The sequence below is a fragment of the Pinus tabuliformis genome, chromosome 5_1, assembly GCF_031772625.1.
Source record: "Pinus tabuliformis cultivar Carrire ecotype Pingquan chromosome 5_1, CPIR1, whole genome shotgun sequence".
NCBI lineage: Eukaryota > Viridiplantae > Streptophyta > Pinopsida > Pinales > Pinaceae > Pinus > Pinus tabuliformis.
Genome location: NC_142305.1, coordinates 330,517,043 through 330,541,983, shown reverse-complemented (window position 1 = coordinate 330,541,983; position 24,941 = coordinate 330,517,043). Strand labels below are relative to the sequence as shown.

At 41.4% G+C, this 24,941-nt stretch overlaps 1 protein-coding gene across 1 annotated transcript; it reads left to right on the top strand.

The window, feature by feature from the left end:
* The first annotated feature begins 215 nt into the window (after positions 1-215).
* LOC149164732 (uncharacterized) lies at positions 216-854 on the top strand. The gene has a single exon (XM_089429589.1). The coding sequence runs from the start codon at positions 216-218 to the stop codon at positions 852-854; it is 639 nt and encodes a 212-aa protein (XP_089285715.1).
* The last annotated feature ends 24,087 nt before the right edge of the window (positions 855-24,941 follow it).

Sequence of the window (24,941 nt, the reverse complement as noted above, 5' to 3'; positions counted from 1 at the left end):
CATCTGGTGTGGCAATGGGTTCCCCCCTTTCACCAATAGTGGCCACCTTATACATGGAATAATTTGAAAAGAAAGCCCTTGAATCATACCCTTTCAAGCCAGCTTGGTGGAAGCGATTCGTGGATGATACCAATATAAAATGGACACATGGTAAAATAGAGCTTGACAATTTTTTTATTCACCTAAATTCTATCTCCCTAGAAATAAAATTTACAATGGAGATGGAAGAAAATAGGAGCATCCCTTTTTTAGACGTACTCATCGTCAGAAAAGAGGATGGCTCTTTGGGGCATAAGGTTTTCAGGAAGCCAACACAAAGAGAACGCTACCTTCATGCTGATTCTCATCATCACCCAGCCCAGAAGTTTGGTGTTCTAAACACTCTTGCTGTCAGGGCCCTTCGAATTTCAGACGCTGAGCATCTAAATGAAGAGAAGGAGCATCTAGTCTCAACCTTTCAGAGCATAGGCTACAAAGAAAAAGAGATTAAAAGAGCAATAGAGAAAGCTGAAAAAAGGATGTTATCTGATGAACCTAGGGCCCAAGACCAGCCTCAGTATGATAGAGTATTTCTACCCTATATTGATGGAGTAATAGACAAGATTGCCAAAATCCTGAAGAAGAAAAACATAAACACGCAGTTTTCAGCACCTGGAACTATTAGGCAAGGTATGAGGTCGGTCAAGGACAGTATTGATAAACACCAACTTAAGGGTGTCTATAAAATAGAATGTTCATGTGGAGAAAGCTACATTGGTGAAACAGGTCGTTCCCTGCAAACAAGACTCAAAGAACATGGAGCTGATATTAGAAATGAAAGGTCTCGTACTTCAACCTTGGCAGAACACTTCTAAAAGACTAAACACCATGTTTGTTTGGAAAATGCCTCAATTGTCGCAAGGGAAGAACAACATAACAGGCAAAAGATTAGAGAAGCTCTTGAAATTATCAAACATCCGCATAATCTCAACAAAGACAATGGTATGGGGATTAGTAGAAGCTGGCTTCCCGAATCAGAAAAATTAGGGTCACCAATACTACATCTCAAGTATAGCAATGAGTGGTAGGTTTCCCTCTCCCATTCTAATAGTTTGGTAGTTAAATAGCATTGCTTTAATAAGTTAAGTATAATAATAATAATAGTACTTAATTACGACATTTACAATAATAGCTATTTATCAGTAACTATTATAAAAATTGGTATAAAAAATATTAATTAGTTAATTATTAAAAATTAAAAAATTAAAACATTCAATAATCAATTATTAATATTAATATTAAAATTAATATTATTTGATATTAATATTAATTAATTATTATTTACTAATTATTAGTTATTAGTCATTAATTATTAATTATTTACATTTAATATTAGGTCTTACGTCTTGATATTAATTATAAATTATTAATATTAAATATTTATTATTAATTAATTATTAATTATTAATTATTAATTATTAATTACTAATTACTAATTATTAATAATTAATATATATGTATTACTAATTTTAATTTTAATACAACACTCTTTAACATTATTATTCATTAAATATCATTTTACAATAAATTTATCACATACTATTTTATAATAAACATTGTACTAACATATAATATATATACTAAATATTAAATACAAAATACTAAGATTACTCATAATATTAATAATACTATACTAATATTAATGCTTATATGAATTAAAATTTATAATAATAACTACTATATTAAAATCAATTAATTATTAATAATATTAAAATTAATTAAAAAGATTTTTATAATAATGATTAACATAATAATAATTTATAATAATTTGAAACAATTGATATTAAAACAGCCGACATTCATCTCATCCTTTAATCTTCTCCCCTCATTACTATTTAATTCCCTCAATTTAGCTCTTCTTCTATCAAGCATTCAAGCAGTCTTGATGATGGATCCCAGTTGGGATTTGAAACATTGACGGAAAATAAGTTTTATTGTGGATTCTCCAGTAACTATGTCTAAAGATATATACCACAGATGTCTAAAATCTGATATATAGTGTCTCCAAGATTGTTCCAAAACCCCCCAAGGGGGAAAACCTAGAAAATATGTTCTTCTTCTAGAATCAGATCGAAGTGAAAAATTGAAGACCCAAATCCATCCTCCAAGAGGCCAAAACAAGCCCCCCAAATTCTACTGCGTCATGATAGAATCCATCAATTTCAGCCATACGATATCTCACAAATCTCATCCACATAAAATCCTATACAACAGAAAAATCGCATATGTTTAATATGTTCTATTGCCCAGGAAACTCAGCAAGGATGGCATGAGTGAGGGTGGGGGTGTTCGTACACCCCATCATGGAATTTTTTTTGAATAATTAAGTATAGACATATGTAACGTATCAAGAAATCAAATAGGTGATTCATCACATATAATCAAGCACCTTTGTCAAGAGAATTTTCAAAAATATTTTCTATTTTAGGAACTAAATTTCGAAGTACCAAGATCTTCATATATTGAGAAAAAATAACTAATGGGTTGACTTGCTAGAAAATCATGTCACACAATAAGAAGAAGGAACATTAAATGTTAATGAGAGGTGTATCTCCTTTGAAATCCATTTTATGGTTATCAAAGGAAAGTATCAAATAAAAAAGGGTTACACACTATCGCACGTGGAAAATTCAAATTACAGGAAATAATTTTAATACTTCCCATGTACCTCCCTCACACTAAAATCCCTCATCCATTGAACCTATGATATAAATCGTTGTATTAGGTTTACATGATGCATGGGTTTAGTTAATTTCTTAGATTCCAATTTTCATCTTGGAGGCCAACCCTAATTAACTCAACCATCTTGTTGGGAACAGGTTCCCACAAGGATAGTTTTGGGGCTAAAAGCCCATGTTTTGGGTGAATTTTGTAATAACTTTGTAAAGTCTCCACATTGTGTGGTCGCGGAGCACAAAGGTGTCAAGAGTCATAAAGTGTTGTTCGCCCTTATTTTGTAAAGTGTAAAGATGGTTGTAAATATCCACCCATGGTCTGCAGACCATGGTATTGTATGAAAAGGAGCTAAGTAAGCTATAAGAAATTTTTGGAGTAAGTCAAGAAGTAGATAAGTTTTGGAGTCTTGGTAGGGAAGTTTAAGTTCTTCAGGTCGTAGCGTAGGTAGAGGCTCTGCATCTAAGTGAACAGATTCCTAGGGTGGAAGTCTGTAGCTAAGTGCGTGGACCCCTGTAGTTTTGTGTGCAGGGTAGATATCTAGTCTCTATTAAACGAATGATATTAATAAAGAGATGTATTCTACAAATTCTCTGTATTTATTTCCTGTTAATGCCTCTGGTAATATTGCGTTTTGGGTTTAGTTTACAATGTTTATGTGATGCGCGAATATATGTGATTATATTGGTTAATTGAACACAAATAAGAATATATGTTTATGCAGCGCTAACTATGGTTGATTAGTAAGATAATTAAAACACTTAAGATAACTTGGCAACCTATACAATATGTTGTCAAAGTAGTGCGAAAGTACCTAGATCGTAGGTTAAGGCTGTGTGAAGGTCAATTGTACACCTTCACAGAGGTATTGAAGGGAGAATAAAGGGTAGAATGACAGAGCCCTAAAGCTTAGTGACATGCACGAAAGTAGGACAAAGGGTATAAACCAACATCACGACCATCTCAGGGTGTGGAAAATTGGTTCCAGCACCCCCCCATACTGCTTCAGGTCAGACTTCGGTCCGCGCTCTGCGGGCTAATGCTGAAGGGCCAATAGTGTAGGGATTTATTTGGCTGACTAATGTTGAACGTGGGTCATGCCCCACAAAGCCAACAAATGATTCCGTTTCTGGGACCAGAATCTGCATGAGAGATGTGTGATGTCGTATCATTGGAATACAACTAAGAAAGAGATCAATGATTGGTTGGATAAGAAGATCCACAAATTCGTGGCGCTGGAGAATAGAAATCCACGGATGACAAAGGAATAGTGGCTTGATAGGTACCTATATACAGAAATACACGAGATCTATTTTTGTTCATTTCTAGTTGATTTATATGAGTGGATCGTGAAGCTAGCGGATAGCCAAGGAAGGTGGAGACCTAATGGTCCTATTGTATACACCCTAGAGCTAGTACAGAGACTGGAAGCATATGAGGATAAGATCAGCAGTGTTATCAATCATTGGCTCGATTGCATCATAGGAGGATAGTGAGGTGGAGCGACATTTTTTCAAAGGTTCGCAAGGTAAGTACTTGAAGTCATTAAATACCTAGATTAAGATGTTATTGTGCGAAAAATGGGTTATGCAGCTACCTTGATGTTCAGAGCTACGCGAAGTGGAAATACTTACAAAAACGAAGGAAGAAACAATCCTAAATATAGCCCACTGATCTCACCATCATTGGGTGACGAAGAGGGAGTAGCACAGGCTTCTCCATGAAGTGAAGTTTAGTTAATAAAATAGGGATTCTCGCGACTGCCACCTCCACCTACACCACCTTCACCTGCGACTTCACCCATACCACCACCCCCTCCAACGCATTTCAACATGGAAAATTTAGTGAAGTTGGCTTTGTTTAAGGGCTTGGGAAATGAGGACCTGGACTAGTTTTGGTTCATCGTGAAAGCTGTATGGGAAGCTTAGGGCATGATAGATGATCACATGAAGAAGACAACATTGGTTAGCACTTTGCAGGATGGCACACTAACTTGGTACATCAAGTACGCTAATGATAACCCAAACATTGGGTTGGAAGACATCCAGACCACACTAAATAAAGACTTCAGTAGGCCTAAATCCATGGCACATTTGATTGTGGGGTTCAAGGAATTTGAAATGAAACTGGGTAAACACCTTGGGAATTGGATTAGAGATTGAACTGTATAATCCGTGAAGTTAATATGAACTTAGAAAATGGAAAACATCACGAGTGGTTTGTGGCTTCGCTCCTGACTCACATAAGGGTTGCAATGTCACAACAGAAGACTACGACTCAGGTAGATGCCTTGGAGATTGCAATGAGACTGAATGAAAAACTGATGCAAGATACGAATTTGGGGGTTCAGCAAATCCATACATAGTTACAAAATCTTTTCCTTGAAATGCAAAGTTTCAAGCGGGACATAACAGTTTGACAGGAGGTCTGAAAAGAGGTATGGTGCTTGAAATGTAAAGGCAAAGGTCATGAGAAAAACCATTTCCCACCCTTTGTGAACTATATTACAGGAGGACCACAATGCCTTTGAGGTCAGAAGCCCAAGCAGGACTGAGCAAAGGGCCTGCGTTGTGGTGCACTATATGTAAGGTAACAGGGAAACATACGATGGATAAGCTTAATTTGTTGTAGAAGTTTGTACAAACACCACAAAGACTGTTTTGCAACTTCTGGTCATCGGTAGGGCATGATGAGCGCAACTGTAGAAGCTATGAATTGATGATGGACAGAACTCCCACCTATAATGTTCAGGTAGAAACGTGACCCCCTGACTAGAGCGATGGGATGGCGTGAACAAGCTTTAAGGGGCGCAAACGAGGCCGAGGCCTAGGAGGACCTAGCAGAGGTCAGGGATAGCTAATCTACTACAACTGTGGAGGACCAGGACACTATGCCTGTGAATGGACTAGCCCAACGCGTCCGTTGTGCAGATATTGTAATCAGTTTGATCATGAGATGAAGGACTATCCTACACTGATAGCAAGAATACATGACAAACGGGTATTACCACCTCAACCGACTCAGAACCTAAAAATGATGAGGTTTGAGCCCCACGATGAGGATCCAAATGTGAATATAGTGCTCTGAAGTGGAACTGTAATGAGTGATGATAAGGAAAAACAGCCTGAAGATAGTGCATGGCTTCACAAAGCTCTAGTGAAGGAGGTTGAATTTTATTTGGAGCTTGCATGTGAAACGTTCATGGAAGCAAAGAAGAGCTTCACTGAGGCCTTTACCTCAGGAAGCAAGGATAAGCATGATCAAGAAATGGACCCGTCCATGATTATGACCTTTCTAGAGACCTACATGAAGCTACTATGTGATAGCAAGGCTGTGAAGGGGTTATAGGAGCTTATAAACAGATGTGCCAAAAACACTCTGGGTGAACCATGTATGCTACGAAAGATTTGTAAGCATAAAGCAAGGACAGGGAAAGAGATGAGACTAACCACGTAGATAGGAGAATATGAAATGGATCAACTTATTTTGGATCTGGGCTTAGACGCGAACATTTTAGAAAAGCAGACTTGGGAGCGGATAAGAAGACCCACACTGCAGTGGTCTCCGATTCAATTAAGGATGGAAAACTAACATAAGATCATCCCCATGGGATGGCTGCAAGGAGTGAATGTAGATATTGAAGGTGCAAGCTCATTGGCTAACTTTGAAGTAATAGAAATTATGGATGACAATCCTGATATAATCGTGCCACTGAAAATGAAATAGGTAAATATTGGTACAGAGGCGAAGCCCAAATTCATGAAGATTGGAGACTACTGGGATGAAGTGACGGTAAATAAGGTTGTTGAATTGCTTCGTGAATACTAGAAGTTTTTCGCTACCAATTTTATAGAGCTAAAGGGGATAATAGGAGACCTGGGTGTTATGAAGATCACGTTAAAGCCCGACACGAAGCTAGTTAAGAAAAGACCTTACATCTCAATCCAAAGTATAAGGAGAAGGTCCGCTTAGAGCTAGACAAGATGCTCATGAAAGGCATCATTGAACCCATAGAAGAATCTGATTAGGTGAGCCCAATGGTGGTACATGAAAAGAAGTAGAAGGATGAAATAAGGATATGCGTAGATCTCATAAAGCTAAATGATGCTTGTGTACATGATCCCTTCCCAACTCCATTCACTGATGAGGTATTGGATAATGTAGGTGGCCAAAAAGCGTACTCCTTCACTGATGGGTTCTCTGGGTACCATCAAATTAAAATCACGCCTGAGGATAGAAGAAATACGACCTTCGCGACTCAATGGAGATGGTTTCTATACACAGTAATGCCTTCGGATTGAAGAATGTGCCTGCAAATTTTTCATGCATAGTCATTGCTGCATTCAAAGAATTCATTCATAAGTTTCTGGAGGTGTAATTTGATGACTAGACTATGTTTGGGTTGGTAAAACACGATGTGGCAAGTATTTGCTTAATGCTAGATACATTTTGGGTGTACTAGATTGTGCTCAATTTGAAGAGATGTCTCTTTTGTGTTCCTTTTGGGACTCAGTTGGGTCATGTTGTTTGTAGACAAGGATTGATTGTAGATCCCATGAATATTGCAGTGATACTTAACTTGGAGGTGCAAAGGAGTGTAAAATAGTTGCGCACAACCTTAGGATATACTGGGTATTACAGGAAGTTTATCAAGGGTTATGACTAGATCACCGCACCTATGGAGAAGATGTTGAAAAAGGATGTCATGTTCTATTGGAATGAGGAATGTCATCAAAGCTTGGATTTATTGAAAATAAAAATTTTAATCGCACTGATTTTAGTCTTCCAAGATTGGAAGAAGGAGTTTCATGTACATGTAGATGCATCATGTATAGCACTAAGAGCAGTACTGGAATAGGCTGGTGGAGAAGAATTGGACCATCCTATAGCATTCGTAAACAAGAGGTTATCTAAGGCTAAGAAGAACTATTCCACCATTGATCGCAAAGGCTTAGACATGGTATACGCGCTCCAGAAGTTTCAACACTATTTGCTGGGTGGAAATTTTAAGATGTATATGGATCATTCTGTGTTGAAATACCTGGTCAATAAGCCTGTGTTGCGGGGGAGAATCTATAGGTGGTTGTCATTGTTCCAAGAATATGATTTTGAATTTATTATGAAGCCTAGATGACTGAATGTGGGACCAGACCATTTGTTGTGCATTGAAATAGGGGAAGAGCCCACTAATTTGGAGGAGGGATTGCCTGACAAGTAGCTATTTGCAATGCATGTTGAGAATGGTCACTTTGAAGACATCATGCACTTCCTAACAATAGGAACCACCCCGAAAGGTAACACCATCCAACAAAAAAAGGATTTAGTGGTATGTGTGGTAGACTTTTCTATCGTTTCTGGTCATCTATACAAAATGGGATTTGATGAAGTATTACAACAATATGTACCACAGTTTGAGAGGAGCAGTATCCTCGCGGACACTCATCGGGGCACCACGGGAGGATTGTGGCAGCCAACCCTTCATCAGTATTCAAATGCTTATTTCAATGCGTGTGATGTGTGTCAATGGACTGACAAACCATCACGGAGGAATGAGCTACCTCTAAAACCACAGATGATGTGGCAGCCCTTTGAGAAATGGATGATGGATTTTGTGGGACCCATTCAACCCCAAGGGAAGAAGACGATAGTGTGGTACATTATCACCGCGACTAAGTATTTGAATCAATGGGTGGAGGCACAACCTGTGAAGGATTGCATAGGCACAACCACTACAAAGTTCCTCTTTGAGTATGTACTAACGCAATTTGGGTATCTAAAAATTCTGATGAACAATCATGGTACGCACTTTTTGAACAAAACAATTAGCGCACTGACTGAGGAATTTCAAGTATATCACAAGAAAATCACACCTTACCACCTACAAGCTAATGGGATGGTAAAAGGATTCAATAATGCGCTGGAAAACGTGGTGACCAAGGCTTGCAACACTCAGCAAAGTGATTGGGACCTGCGCATACCTACAGTACTACGGGCCTATCAGACGACATACAAAAAGTTGACTGGACAGACACCCTTTAGGCTTGTATATGGCATTAAAGCAGTGATGCCCATGGAATACATTGTGCCTAATCTACACATAGTGGCACTCATGGGTATGACAGATCACGGAGCCCTAGACGAGAGGCTCACCCAGCTGGCTGAGCTTGAGGAAGAGAGATTTCTAGCTGGATTTCACCAATAGGTCTAAAAGAAACACAAAAAATCATGGAATGATCGGTGCATTAAGCTGCGCACCTTTAAGATAAATGATCTGTTTTTGTTATAAGACAACAGGTTTGAAAAATTTCCAGGGAAATTTAGAATGCACTCGTTAGGGAGCTATGTCATTAAGGAGGTTAGCAATGGTGGAGTGGTTCAGTTGGTTAAATTGAATGGAGAACCCTTCCCAGGAAAGGTGAATGGCAGACGATTGAAGCCATACACCAATGATTCGGCTAGGTGACTATATGAGGGTAGCATAGTCTTAGCACTCTAGGCAGTTGAAAGGAGGGGTGGGACTATAAACTACACTTCCTATATTGGGGAACTGTGTGATCGGAGCATTGGGTAGAGAGAGGAAATGTCATAGGGTTCGCTACAACACAAAGAGAGTTGGGATACCTAGGGAGAAATCATGCAGGTCAGCTGGAAAGTGACTGTTAAAGTCATTGTTCATGATTTGATGGTAGAAATGCATCCAAATGGAGTGGGCGGTTGGAATTTAAGACAAACTTTATGGGTAAGATCCTTGGGAATATGCCACCAATTCGACATTAATGAACTGAATGTGGGGAGAATGGTGGGATTTGAATTCAAAATGCCCTGTAAATTACAAGTGGATGCCGAGCAAAAAGCACTTGGCATTTTTAGAATTGAGTTGTTGAGCTCTTAGGCACACATGAACCATGAATTCTTTGAAGCTTTGATAGTGAGTTCAATGTTTGAACAATTACCAAAGGAGACACAAGAAATGTTGAATAGTTTCATGTTGATACCCGCAAAAGCTATGGATACCAAAGGAGTGACAGTCGAGGGGGCTATGCTAGAGGTTGTTAGTGAGGCAGACAGAGCTACCCCAGAGGTTGCAGAAGTATTAGCTGAAGTTCCCAAATCACCATGGATGCCTAGAATGAAGCTGACCCAAACTAAGGAGAGTGTGAAGGATAAGAAGGGCAAGAAGGTTGTGATACCAGTGTGCGTGTCACTAAGAAGAAACCCACTGAACGACAAGCACACCACATAGGAAAAGGGAAAATCCATTAACCTGGAGATGGAGCATGAGGAAATTGAAGACATCCTAATGGATGATGAGGACTTGGGTGTAGAAGTGGAGGAAGTTGAAGTCCAGGGTGTCGATCCTATAACTAAGTTGCTCGAGTACATCCCTCCATGTAAGGACAATACCAAGGTGCCAAAGGACATTGACGAGAGCAAGGCCCCCTTGCAAACCCCTTTGTTTTTGGACGGGATTGTTTTTGAAGGAGCACACTTGGGGTGGGTTGCTATGTTAAAACTGGAAGATTTGGACATAGCTGACCATGAGAAATTCCCACACTTAGCGACAGAGAATCTAATGCATCAGATTATTGACACAACCACCGGGATGAGTGCATTACAGCCATGAAAGTGTCTCAGGGGAGTAGACAAGGCAGGTCTACTCAACCTACTATGGGTGTTGCACTACAACCACACCCCCATTATAGTATTGGTCATCAAGCAGTTGTTATACTTGGTGCATGATGGGTGTCTGTGGTTAGAGGAGTCGATACCCATCACCGACAGGTTGATCCATAGGATCACACAGTTGCCCTACACAGCGGAAAATCTTTCCATGATGTTTGGCAAAAAATGTGACGAGCAGGCCCTCGTGGAGGCCATGAAGGAGAAATTCAAGCTCGTGAAGAATCAACGAGGCTATGCTATCTCGGGTATCCATAACCCTAGAGTCAAGGTGGCTACGCAGATTTTGGCACGAAAGGTTATGGGGAAGTGTCGCGCATTAGAAGTTTCAACACAATCGTTGCTCTTGCAACCCAATGAGCCGAAGGAGTCCATTTCAATTGGGTGTGCTCACTATCTCTATGGTGAGTTCCTTGCGAACTACTGCAAGGCACAAGAGCTCAACAATATGCATGGCTCTTGCTGTCTATTGTGTTGGTAGCCTGGAAGCTGTCGAAAGATAGTCAATTCCCCTCAGTCATGCCGAGATTGCCAGAAGCTGTGAAATATGCTTCGTAATGAGTGACCAAGGATGCTTAGTGCATCAAATACAATAAGATCTTCTGGATCTTTGATGGGAATGAAAATCCGCATGGCTATCAATCAAAAACTCCAGTTGTTACCTACTATGTTTGCCAACTTGTAGGGGTACGTGGAATTCAAGGAAGACTTTCACCATGTGTCGATCAGGGCATGAAAGGACCCTACGTAGACATGGTATGACTTGCCTTACTTGGAAATGGATGACGGAATTGATGTAGTACTTGATCTTTGGCCGACAGAGTGGTGCACTACCTCAGACTTGTTGGTGGGGGCGAGCAAGTCCGCCGCACAATGCGAAAAGGAGGAGGCCAAGCTCAAGATGGTACAATTGGTTGAGAATAGGAAGAAAGAGGCTGCTTCCAAGGCCCAGGTGGAGCGTGATGTTGCCCAGCAGATGGAAAAGTAGATAAGTGAGATAGAGCGTGGCTCTGACAAAGGCACGAGGTTGCCTTCGCCTGATATAGAGGAAGAAACAGACGAGAAAATAGAGCAGCATGGAGCGGTTCTGGAGACGACAACAAACCGCATCAAGTGTCCAAGTGAGCAAGGGAAATTATGGTTGAGGAAGAAATCCAAGGCCACTAACGCATGGCTGGACCCAATCACCCTCACAGAGGGTGATTTGCATGACATTACAGACACGGTGTGGGATGTCACTGCAGAGACACTACAACAGTTTGAGCAACATGACCAACTAGTAATGGGGGCCATCTAGATAGGTCTACAGGAGCTACAGACTTACGTATCATAGGCTGGCACGGTGTTCGCTAGCCTCACTATTATAACTTCAAAAGCTGCCGAGATGCTGCGTGTGAAGGTCTCTGGCACGATAGTGCTACTTGATGGAGCACTCACCACAGAGAAAGAAGATGACATGCCCACTGTCAATGCCCTCAAGGGAGTGGGGTTGAACTTGGTAGCACTCCATAGCAATGCACTCTAACTATTGCAGGATGGAGTGATTGCAGAGCTGAGGGCCTGCGAACAACACACTTTTCATGTTATCAGTGAGAAGAGTATTAATAATGAACAGATAGCCCTACAGTGAGACTATGCCATCGTCACCATGACTGAGGTAACTGACTGAAACAAGCGCATAGTTCAGGTTGTGGAGCAAGCATGCCGAATGGTCTCGGAGTTGGCCATTCTTGAGGAAGCACTGATCGAGGTGTGCGTCCGCAAGCTTTCTACAGGGGTTCACAATTCTCACACAAAGTTGGCTAGGGTTCAACTTGAGTTGAACCTACAGATTGCAGATCTACAGTTGAACTCCCAACCTTCAACTCTGCCAGAAGTAGAGGAGTAGCGAGCAACCACGGTCACAGAGGTGATAGTGGCTGTTGGATACCTATACTAATAGGTTTCATATTTCATGATTGGCAAGAGAAAAGCCAAATATGCTCTGCTCTGGTGTCCCAAAGATCCCATATTTCTTAGAAAGCAAGAGCTGGGTAAAGTGTTTCAAGTATTGAGGACCTTATTTCAAATTTTGTGGATGATTCAACAGTCTAATCTGGATCATGCCATGTTTCAATTTTGAGTTTTAGAATAGAGAAAGAAGTCTGTCCAAACAGCCTAGTCTTGGCAGACAAGTAGTTCAGGTAGAGAAGCAAAGGTTCCCAAAAGTTTAATCTGGGACCTTGGAAGACATAAGGGTAGAAGTAGGTAGAGAGAAAAGGAAAAAGCCAAAGAAAAGAAAAGGCAATTGAGGGTTGCAAGTCCAAGTGCCCCTCCAAGAAGAAACAAAAAATGCTAGGCAAAATAGTTGGGTAGGCAGTTGTGGTTGCAGAAAGAATATGATCACCATTACACAGGTATCAATAGGTCTCTTGCCAAGGCAATAAATCTATCAGCAAACAAAGTGGTGAATTCCATGAACTCACAGCAAAGAGGATCACTAACTTCTTTTTCTTCCCTCTCTAGTCCATCACTAACACCCCCTTTCTAATTCCCCTCCTTCATTCATATTAACTCCTAATTATACTATATAACCTCCCCTATCTTACCCCCACCCCTAATAATATTAACACTAAGGTGTATAAAACCCCAAATCTTATGTATATTCCCTCCCCTAGGCATCTGGCCACTTTGGTGAACCTATTCCACCCTATTCCCCCTTTGCTGCAAGATACTTTACCCTCAAATCACCTCTGCATTGATAAAAACCCCTCTCCAAACCCCTTTTGCCTATAAAAACCTTTGCAAAGGTTAATACCCGCCTCTGGCACGTTCCCCAATCCTACCACATTATTGGTTAAACGAAACATTTGAAAAAACCCATAAAAACCCACAAAGTTTAATCTTTTCCGCCCGCAGTATGAAGCGCGCATCTTTCTCCTCCGCCAGCCGTCGGATCAAGCCCATCAGATCCGACGGTCCACATCAATATCGGAGCACATCCTATGGCGGCACTTTAACCTCCGGGAAAGTGATGTTGCGCCTTGTCACGCCTCCTCCACGCGTCGATCGATGAACCATCTCGGAGCCAAGTCTGACAGCCTCTGCGCCGTACCTAAACCGCCCCGAGAAACCGCGGCGGTTAAGGCCTTAACCATGACCGCTGCGGTTTGACTGCCACCTACCCGTCGCTGACTCGCCGCCACGTCCTTGTCTGCTCGTACCTGCCTTTGTTATTGGTCCACCTCGCTGCTGACTGGGTTGCCACCTCACCGCCCCTTTGACCAGTCACCCACTGCCACGTCGCCCGATGACGTCAGCTGACGTCACCTCACCATGACCCACCAATGACGTCATGCTGACGTCAGCAGAAAAAAGCGCCAAATCGGTAAAATAACCCATATTTACCAATTTTCCCGTGTTTTTTACCACTTTCACTGTTATTTCTGTTGGACGCTCTGCATGACCGTTTGCACTCTAATTTTCGCCAACCAGTCTATTAGCCCGGGCGACCTCCTCAAGCAGCAACTGTGCACCTTTGCTTCAACCTCTGCTCATCGAATTACAGGTATTTAGACCGTTTCGCCCTCCATACGACCTTCATTAAGCTTGAAATTGCTCAGAGGGATAGTAGAACCATAAAAACGCTATTTGCACCGTTCATTTCCATTTGTTCATCCACCATTGTCATTGTGAGGGCCAAGAAGTACCTGCAGAGCTTTAGAAACCTGCAATTCACATAAAACCACTGTAATTCACCATTTTCCCGGCAGAGCTCCTAATAGATATAATTCACCCGATTGGAGAGTTCAGTTAGACCACAGAGAAGTTCTGTCACTAGACTCCAGTAGTATTTCAATTGCTATTGAGAGAATTCCCCTTGGATACTCAAAACATCAACTGTTTCCACAGAGAACTGCCTCCAGACTGTGTTTTTACCATTCCACTTGTCCACCTGCAATTCTTGCATCTTGAAGAGCTATGGAGACCCCTATTGCACTGAATATTAAGCCCATCAATGCTCCTCACCAGGAATTAGCATGGAAAGCCCTGGGAGACATGGACTACCAAATGCTGGATTGGTTCCCCATGGGAACCAAGTACAATATTCAAATGTTGAATGAATTAAGGGCCCAGCACCTTAGTGGGGCAGATATCTTGGGGATTTGGGAGTCAAATTTGCCCATATACAACCTTCCCCAAGTCAATCCTATGCCAGAGCTCATTTATAGCTGCCAGGAATGCTATGACCCCAGCCAAAGAGCAGTCATGAGCCCCACAGGCCTAGTCCTGTTCCAGATCACCCCAGAGAGCATAAACCAGATGCTGCGCTTCAAAACAGCCAAGAAATTGACCCCTCTATCCATGCAGAATCTGATTAACAGAGGGATCAAGCTGTCCAGTGACCAGATTGTCAAAATCAACCAACTGTTTGTCACACCAGGCTCTGAAACAGTCAGAACCCCTCCTATTGGGTACCAATATCTAAATGAGTTGGGCAGAATGTTGGTGGATCTAATTGGCTATGTCCTAGGATTCAGGGGGTTGGAAGATGTTGATGACAGCATAATGGCAATGCTGTCTATATTTGCCCCTGGTAAGCCTCCAGCTGTGCAGTATGATTATGCAACTTACATAGCAGAGAAAATCCATGAGCAGTTCATGAATTTGAAAAGGGAGAGACTGTTCAGGTACTCCTCCTATATATATCATTTATTCCTTTTCTACCAGCCAGCTACCTTCTCAGTTCCTTTGAGGCCACTCAATGCCCAAGGAATCCCAAGATCAGTTGTTTTCTGGACCTCTGTCTTTCATTCTACCTCAGTATCACCCCATACATACTGTGAGTTTATTGATTTATTTGTTCATCCAGCCCTAACAGCGCTGCAAGGTACTCCTCCTCCTAGATTAACCGATGAAATGAAGAGGATTCTACATTTGAACAAATCTTACAATATTGGCAACTGGTACTTCTACCAGAACCACACAGTCATTAGGATATATGGCTGTGAATTGAACCCATTTAGGTTGCCAAGGTATGTCCCCATGAGGCTTTTCGCCTTAGAATATTTCAGGCAGTTTGGGAACTCAGATTACCTTCACTTTCAGAGTAGAAACAAGAAGTCACAATTGAAGGTAAGAAACCAGCTAGGTTCCTTCCTATATAATAGGAAAGAGGAAGGGTGGAAAGAGGCAGACAACATCCTGGAAGGCCTCAGATTGCAGACCAGTTTTGAATGGATTCCCTATGACCCCAATCATTCTATCTCCCTCAGAAGAATTAGATACAAATTGGGCAACTATGCACATAAAAGACAACCTGAAATTGAACAGTATGCCAATGCACTAGATTGGGAAGAGGGTACACTAGTAGAACAAGTCACTAAGGAAGAATTACTTGAGAAAGAAGCTAGGAATGTGCAAAAAGAAGCTGACTTGGAAACTTGTGGACAGGTGCCCCTCTCCTACAGAAAGCAAATTGGAACAGCTGCTAAATCTTCAGCAGCACAGCAGCAAACTACTGAGAAGACACCCCAGGCAGCAAGCAAAGACAAAGGAAAACAGGTGGAACAGCCACCTATATTGACAGAAGAACAAGTTGACACCTTGCTACAGCAGCAAGAAGAAATGGAACAGCAAGAACTGGGGCAGCAACAAGAAGAAGCACAGTCCAGTGAACAGCAGCCCTTGCAGCAGCAAAAGGGGACAGATCTACCTAGTTACACTGAGCAGCAGCCCCAAACAGAGGTGCCTCCCAGGACAGACACCAATGTAGACACCTCAGTCCTCCAAACACCACAGAAGGAGGACTTGACCAGGAAAAGGGAGAGAGAGACCCCCCACACCTCATCCTTCATCAGAGGAGAGAAGAGACAAAGACTGAATGACTCCCAAGAGGAGGACATAGCAGTAAGGCAAGCCATGGGCATGGGCCCACCCAGTGGAGAACTTTCGGCCAGCTCATCTCAGCGTGGACATGACATGACTATGGGAGGAGAGGTCAGCTCCTCCGGTCAACATAGAGAAGGGCAGTCAAGTATAAAGCAGCAATTCATTGACATCAAAAGGAGGAGTGATCCCATAAAAGTGCAGCTGTATAATCACTTGTTAAACCTAGCTCCTAGCAACCAGCAGAGACTCATGTCTGCTTTCGATGTGAGCGAAGGCAAAATGACAATGAGCCACTTCATGCCCACAACTTTGCATCCTCAGTCCACCTCGGACTATCTAAGAACCAACATGGAGGTTCTTGCCAAAGACATACACCCTATGGACAAGATTGAATTACATAAACAAACTGGTGAAATGGTGTATGCCTGCCTGGCAGATGAGACATTGGAGAACTACAAACTAAAGAGCAGCCTGGATAACACAGCTTCTCAGCTGGAATTAGAAAGAGCATCATCACAAGCCAAGGACAATAGGATCAAGTCCTTGGAAGAGGTAATTATAGATATAGGGCATGATCCTAAAGATGTCAAAGGCATCCAAGAACTCCTGAAGATAAGGGATGCAGACATGGCGGCCCTAAGAAAGAAAATCAAACTCCCGGCCACCATCCATCCACAAACAGATGAAGTTGCCCAGCAAAGGCAAGAAAAGGATACTACAGACCTGCTGGTATCCCTATATAAAGAGCTGGTTAGGACTCAAGACCAGCTAGGACAAACTGAAGCTGCAAAGGCAGCACTACAAGAAGCACTGAAGCAAAGAGAAGAGGGCCAACCCTCCCAGCCTCCTCCTGTGATAATAAATCTTGAGGAAGTCCCTCCAAAGACTACTCCTCCTCCTCAGCAAACAGAAGCTACAACACCAACTACAGCGCCATCCACAGCAACAACAAGTACAACATCGGAACAGGCTACTAGTTTAGACATGCAAAAGCTGCAAGCTGAGATCCAAGCCATGGAATCTCAAATGAAAGAGCTGGATGAACTTAAGAAAACCTTGGCTAAGGTAAATGAAAAGTTTGACAAGAGCAAACAGAATGAGGCAGCCAAGGAGAGAGAGGTAAGAGCTCTTAAGAGGAGAATTGCTGAACTAGAGAAAGAGCTTGCACTAGAAAAAGTGACAGCTGAAATGAAAGCAGTGCTATGGAGCAACATTGGGCGGTCCATTGCCAACCAGTGGCAATATATTGAGACCATGGATGAGCAAATGGTGCTCATCACTAAAGCAAACAGAGAAGTACAGAGAGCCAGGGCAAGCCTTGGACACATGCCAGAAGCTGCCACTAGGATGATCAATATTCTGAACTATAAGACTAGCTCTCAATTAGCTGTCATGGGAATCACCAACAGGACAGAAACAATTGCTGTAGCCAAAAGAGTTATAACATTGAGGAACTTAGTTGGAACACTGGAGAGGAGGACACAGGATATGCAGACTGAAATCAACAGATTCCTGGAAAAATTCGTGGCACTACAGAACAGAGGCCTCCCCAGCATTTTAAGCAGTGTAGGAAGACTGCTCACCCTAGACAATTACAACAAGAGAATTGATGCCCATGCAGTAGCAGAGATTGCAAAACCGCCCAGCACTTCAGCAGACGCAGGGCCAGCAACCGGGCAGACTATGTATGACAGGGTGGAGAACCTATTTTTCCTCATGAATGAAGTTGAGCATCTGTTTGATACACCACCTAACTTCTTCAAATTCACAGAAGCAGATGAAACTCTAGGGGCAATCTTAGCACACCAACTGCCCACACAGGATGTCTGGAGAAATTTGTCACAGACAATTTTGTCAGGCCAGAATCAGTAGCGCTAATTCTCCAGGCAAATAAGCATACATGCGCAGGCACAATTTTGAAGAAAGATATCTACAAGGAAGAGGCAGAGGCTGAGCCAACTCAGCAGGACCATTGACTCACCACAAGCAGCAGTCACAATCACAGGTGAAAAGTCCAGGATACAGCGTACAAGCCTTAAAGACAGGTCTTCCAGCATTTATTCAGAATATCTCGACCGACTTAGCTGTTCCCAAAGGCTAAAATATCTTCTGACAGAGCATTAAAATGCCTGTACTCTGTAATCAATGCTGTATTAAATTTTGGTCATAATATCTTAAGTAGTTGGTAAGAATGTACAATCTGAGATAACTCAAAACTCAGATATTTTGTAAATCACCGCAAGTATATATTCACCCTTCACAGCAGTTGAAGGGGTTGATGTAATTTTCTTTTGAGAACTCTCTCTTACTGTAATATTTTCAGAGAATTAATACAAAGGAAGAATGGAATTTCCAAGGTGTGGTGTACTTTGATGTATTGTGGTGAAAGATGAATGTTACAGGATTCCAGGGTGTTGCATAAAACAATAAGTATTCTCAAATCTCTTTGTTATATGTTTTCGAGTCTTTTGTTCTCTTTTGTTGTTTAAATGTTTTACACTTGATAGCAAGGTGAAAGGATAGTTCCAGGACTTAACTTATGATTACCCTGGACTCAAACTGAGCTATTATACATGTTTTCCTCAGATACAGTGACAGAATTGTAATTCTTAATTGCTGCATTTCAAAACTGTGTCTTTTACTGTGATAGGCATTCTCAGGGATTCAATTTTTGCCCCTGAGACCTCTGTCTTTTCCTCTTAAACCTGTCTGTTGGGAATATATAAACAATAAGTGAAAATCCTTAAATGCTTTCACTGTTTTTGTTACCTGTTTCCAGTCATTTAATCAAAAAATCTGTTCTATTAAGCACTCAAATGGCCTTGTAAGTTCCATCTTTCATCTCAAAGTTTCAAACACATATAGCCACAGACTCCATTGCCCAATGGTATTCAACCTCTCTGAGAACTACATCACTGGAATCTAAAAGGAGTTTCATCAACCAAAACATAAACAAAACCTGTGCATAATAGCTAGCCTAAAACCCTATCATAAACAGTTACAAATCATAAAGAGAGAGCCCTCTCTGATCACAGTTTGGCTAGAAACAGTGATCCAAAGATTGGTTAGTGGTTACCCCGGCCGTATTCCCTTGGGAGTCATAGGGAACAACCTGGGTGTTAACATAATTGGCGACTCCACTGGGGACTTAAGATTTTTTCAATTACTATCTATCTTCCAAAGCTACCATCAAGCCTGAAACTAGCCAAGAAGCCTTAGGACTGTTTCTCTAATACAGGGACAGCTTTAGGGAAGAGTTAGCTAGGGAAACTTCATCTTAGCTTTGAGACCTATATAGTCATTCCAGAATTCTTGTTCAGTCCTTGTACATATAAAACTTCTGTATAAAGTTCTAAAAGAATACTTAGAAGCTGGCTCCCAAAAGAAACCCAAGGCACACTAGGGCAAACCCTGACCCTAATCAACCCATCATTGTCGATAACCCAAATATCATACCAAAGAACATAAGGAGACAGCAAAAGCAGGACAAGCCTGCTGATTCAAATATAAGTTCGGACCAACCTATCCTCATTCCCACTCCTTGCAAAGTTCTTTTCCGTTCCACACCCAATTCCCCCAGTTCACCATCAACCCCTCAAAGTCCTCTCCTTCCATCTTCACCATCTGCACATACTCCCTCAACCAGTTCCCCACTTATTACCCATCCTCTTAACCCGGTTACACCTGTAATCCCTGTTGTCCCATTTGTTCCTATTAACCCTATAAACCCCATAAATATGGCTAACAGATATGCACCTCTGCAGATACCAGCCAATGCTCCAGCTCTACCCCAAGACTACCAAACTAGACTCTCATTTTTTGACTCCCATGGCCCTTTGACAGCCATCCAGCATGCTAAAAAGATGCAAGACCACTTTGAGACCTATGAAATAGATGATGACAGTGTCAGGATGAGAATCTTTGTTCAAAGCTTAACTGGGGATGTCAGAACTTGGTTTAGATCCTTAAATGCAAATTCCATTGCAACCCCTGAAGTTCTATACCAGGAATTTACCAACAGATGGGAGAAAAAGAGAGATCCGCACCATATACTTGGTGAATATAACACTATTAAAAGAGGTCCCCAAGAAACGGTTTTGGAGTATTGTGCTAGGTTTAACAACATATACAATGCTATCCCCCAGAACTTAAGGCCCCCTCCTGATTTGGCCCTTTATAACTTCCCTGATGGTTTTGATTCTGATATGGCCTATCAGTTGAGAGAAAGAGACCCTCCAACCCTTGCAGAAGCCCAAAGGGTTGCAGTCACTGTAGAGGCCAACCTAATTGCCAAAAGAAACAGGGCAAAGCTGGAAAAGAAGACTGGTTTCAAAGAAGAACCCTCGGGTTTTGATCAAAAGTTAGATGCAATTCTAAACAACATGAAAAGACTAGGTGAGAGAGTGGAATCAGTAGAAAGGAAATCATCATGGGAGGCACCACAAAACAACCCTCCTAGAAACCCAAATTTTAGGAGAGTCCAGAACCCCAATATAGGAAAGACAGGTGCTGACCAAGATATCAGACCCCCTTTTCAAGAAAACTATGCAGAAACTTCCTCAGCAAATCAGCTCAATGAGGATCTTGAAATCAACCTAATAGGTCTGGATGGCAAAAGTCATGTATTCTTAACTCAGGAGGACCATGAGGAGGATGAAAGCAAAACATTCCAAACTCAATCAGGAGAATCCTTTGACTTTAAACAAGGATATGATACTGCTGTCTATGAAGTCCATAAGCAATACAAACTAAGGAGTAGGACTGTGAACGTGAATCAGCCCGAAAAGATAAAGGAGAAACAACAATCTAAAGAAACCTTAGTCACTGAACCTAATGACAAAACAAACTTGCCTACAAAGGAAGTAGTGGTTGAGGAGGTCACTGAACTACTGTCCCCACCACAACAGCCCATGGCAGCCTCGTCCTCTCACCCTAACCCAAACATTAACCCTCAAGACATCAATATAAGGGGCAGGTTCCAAAATCAGGATGAAATCCACCAAGAAGATCTAATGAACAGAGAAAGAACTGCTACCCGTGACTCCAAAATCCAAATTGATAAACCCTTTGACCTAGGAACAGAGATTGGCAAGTTAAAGATAGCAATTCCCCTTTCAGAGCTAGCCAAGCATGACATATATAAGCAACAGATCAAAAAATCCCTTCAGCTCACCAACAGCAAAGATGATGTAAATGTGCTAGATGACACTCCAGAATTACTGTTTGGCCCAGAGGTAGATGGAAAAACAGTAGTCACAGGGGTTTTACCTTTTTATGTCAGCTTGCATATACATGACAAAATACTGCATAATGCAATGTTTGACTCAGGGGCCTCTCACAACCTGATGCCAAAAGCAGTCATGGAAAGATTAAACTTAGACATCACAAGACCATACAAAGACCTGTTTTCTTTTGATTCTAGTCAAGTCAAATGCTTGGGCCTAATTAAGGATTTATGTGTGTCCTTGGTTCAATTTCGCAACAAAACCATTTTAATGGATGTTGTTGTTGCTGATATCCCACCCAAATATGGGATGCTCTTATCAAGATCATGGGGAGCGAAACTCCAAGGCTCCCTGCAATTAGACATGTCATATGCAACCATCTCTGTCTTTGGACAACCAAAGAGACTTTATAGGGAAACACTCATGAAATATATGGTCAGCAGTGAAGAGAAACCCCAAAATTTCCCAATATACGCTGTTCATTCGGACATAGACTCCTTTATCCTCTTTAATGACAGTGCAGGCCTCTCAAGCAGTGATATTAAGACGGTGACACTTATACAAGAACAAAACCTTGATCAAACAAGTAGCACCTGTCAAACATCAATCAGTTCAACAAGACACTTTAGCTCTCCTCTAGTGGTCAAAGATGGTCAAGCAAATGATGAAGTTATCCTAGAAAACAAATGGGAGAACAAACCCCAACTCATGCTCACACTACCATCCCATGAACAGAATTTGAAATCTCCTGACCAGCAAGGCATCTGGTGGGTCCTAGAATTTGATGGCTCAGTTAACAAGTTAGGGGCAGGAGCTGGAGTATGGATACATAACAAAGAGAAAGGCTATGCAGAAGGCCGGGCTTATAGATTGAACTTTAAATGCACTAACAACATGGCAGAATATGAAGCTCTGCTACTAGGCCTCAAGATTGCAAAATCATTACAAGCACATAGCCTCTCAATCAGGGGGGACTCTGATCTAGTAATTCAACAAGTAAAAGGGAATTTTGTCACCAATGACAAAAGGCTGAGGTCCTATAGGTCTGCTGTAATTGAAATACTAGAGACTTTCTCCGAGTTTGTTATCACAAAGATTCCAAGGGGCCACAATCTCCATGCACATAGCTTGGCAACATTTGCCAGCACCTTCAAATTTCCATTAGAACCCAACAATTGTTTCACGGCAGAGGTCAAATATAGGCCTTCTATTCCAAACAATGTCAAAGAGTGGCAAGTATTTGAGAATGACATGCAAATAAACAACTTTTTAACCTTGCAACAAGAGTTTACAGGATTAAATATTGACCTTGAGACAGCAAGTCAATCTCAAATAGTTGATGGACCAAGTCAATCACAATTACAGTTTCAACAGTCTGACCACCCAATGTCACCTAGAACAGCCAAACAATTACTCAGTCCAACCATTTTCAACAAAGAAAACATTCAGCAAATTCACCAAATTGACTGTGAAGAGCTGAGCAACGCTGAAGATGAAATCATACAACTCAAAGACAATCTTCTTCCAGCAGGCCTTACCCCACTAGAGGATATTTTTGACTCAAATGATGTCCCCAGGAAACCAAAGATGCAGCCATTAGATGCAACAATTGAGGAATGCAACATTGGTACCACTGACAAGCCTAAAATAATAAAGCTATCTGCTGCTTTACCCCCTGATCAAAAGCCCAAATATATTGATCTCTTTAAAGAGTTCCAAGATGTCTTTGCCTGGGGTTATGAGGACTTGAAGTCTTATGATACCTCTGTTATCCAGCACACCATTCCCCTCAAGTCTAATCAAAAACCATTCAAACAGAAATTGAGAAGAATCAATCCTGTGCTCCTTCCTTCCATTGAAAAGGAATTACAAAAAATGTTCAAAGCTGGTATCATAGCACCAATCAGGTTTTCTGAGTGGATTTCAAATTTGGTCCCTACAAGAAAGAAAACTGGTGAGATTAGACTTTGTGTAGACTTAAGGAATTTGAACCTAGTGTCACTCAAAGACAACTACCCCTTACCCAAAATGGACCACATTCTTCAAAGGGTAGTAGGGGCCTCAAGAATATCATTGTTGGATGGTTTCTCAGGTTTCAATCAAATCCTGGTACACCCTGATGATCAAGACAAAACTGCATTTACTACCCCATGGGGCACTTTCAAGTATGTGAAGATGCCCTTTGGATTGAAAAATGCAGGGGCAACGTTTCAAAGAGCAATGGACATTGCTTTTGCAAAGGAAATTCATGACTTCTTGGTCATTTACTTAGATGATCTTACACCCTTTTCAAAATCTGACCAAGAACACTTGAAACATTTAAGACAAATCTTCATAACATGCAGGAAATACGGTATTTCCTTAAACCCCAAGAAGTCATTATTTGGCTTGGAAGAAGGGAAACTTCTAGGGCACATCATTTCGAAAGATGGCATAAGAATTGATCCAGATAGGATACAAGCTATCCTACAAATGCCTCACCCAAGGAATGTTAAGGAGCTGCAAGGATTCTTAGGAAAAATCAACTTTTTGAGAAGGTTTATCCCAAATTTAGCAGAGTTAATCAGATTACTAAACAACATGCTAAAGAAGGATTCAAAGGTCAAGTGGACCGTTGAAGCAAAGCAAGCCTTTGAAAGTATAAAATTGGCCTTGACTCAAACCCCAGTGTTAACTAACCCTCAGTTTGACAGAGACTTTATTATTTTTTCTTTTGCCTCCCAGCATACTATTGCTGCTGTATTATTACAGAAAGATGACCAAGGGAATGAAAAGCCCATTGCTTTTTTCAGCAGAGCTCTTAGAGATGCTCCTCTAAAGTACCAAATAATGGAAAAACAAGCCTATGCCTTAATCAAAGCTATCAAAGACTTTAGGATTTACATCCTTTACTCCCATGTTGTGGCTTATGTACCAAGTCCTATTGTCAAAGACATTCTCACACAAGAAAACTTAGAGGGTAGAAGAGGAAAATGGATTGCAAACATACTTGAATTTGACATTGAAATAAAGCCTACAAAGCTGATAAAAGGGCAAGGTTTGGCCAAGTTAATGACAGAAGCAAATTTCCAAGCCTTAGATATCAACCAACTGGACAGTGAAACAGAGCTGGCGACTCCAAAGATCAATGTAGCCTTTGAACAATCTCCATGGTACTCTGATATCTGTTATGTATTACAAAACCTGTGTGCTCCCCCAGGACTGTCCAGAACTAAGTCTAGGTTCCTAAAAATGAAAACATCTAAATTTTGTGTGATAAATGAGAATCTACTCTGGAAAAACCATGAAGGTATTTTGCTGCACTGTCTTCTTGAGAGTGAAACTGACAATATCATGCAAGAATTCCATGCTGGAGACTGTGGTGGACATTTGTACTGGAAGTCCACCGTAGACAAGATATTAAGGGCTGGTTATTACTGGCCCACTATGTTCTCTGATGTGAAGAAATTCACA

Excerpts from the sequence above, each read along its gene's own strand:
- LOC149164732 (XM_089429589.1), top strand. The coding sequence starts at position 216 with ATGGAGATGGAAGAAAATAGGAGCATCCCTTTTTTAGACGTACTCATC.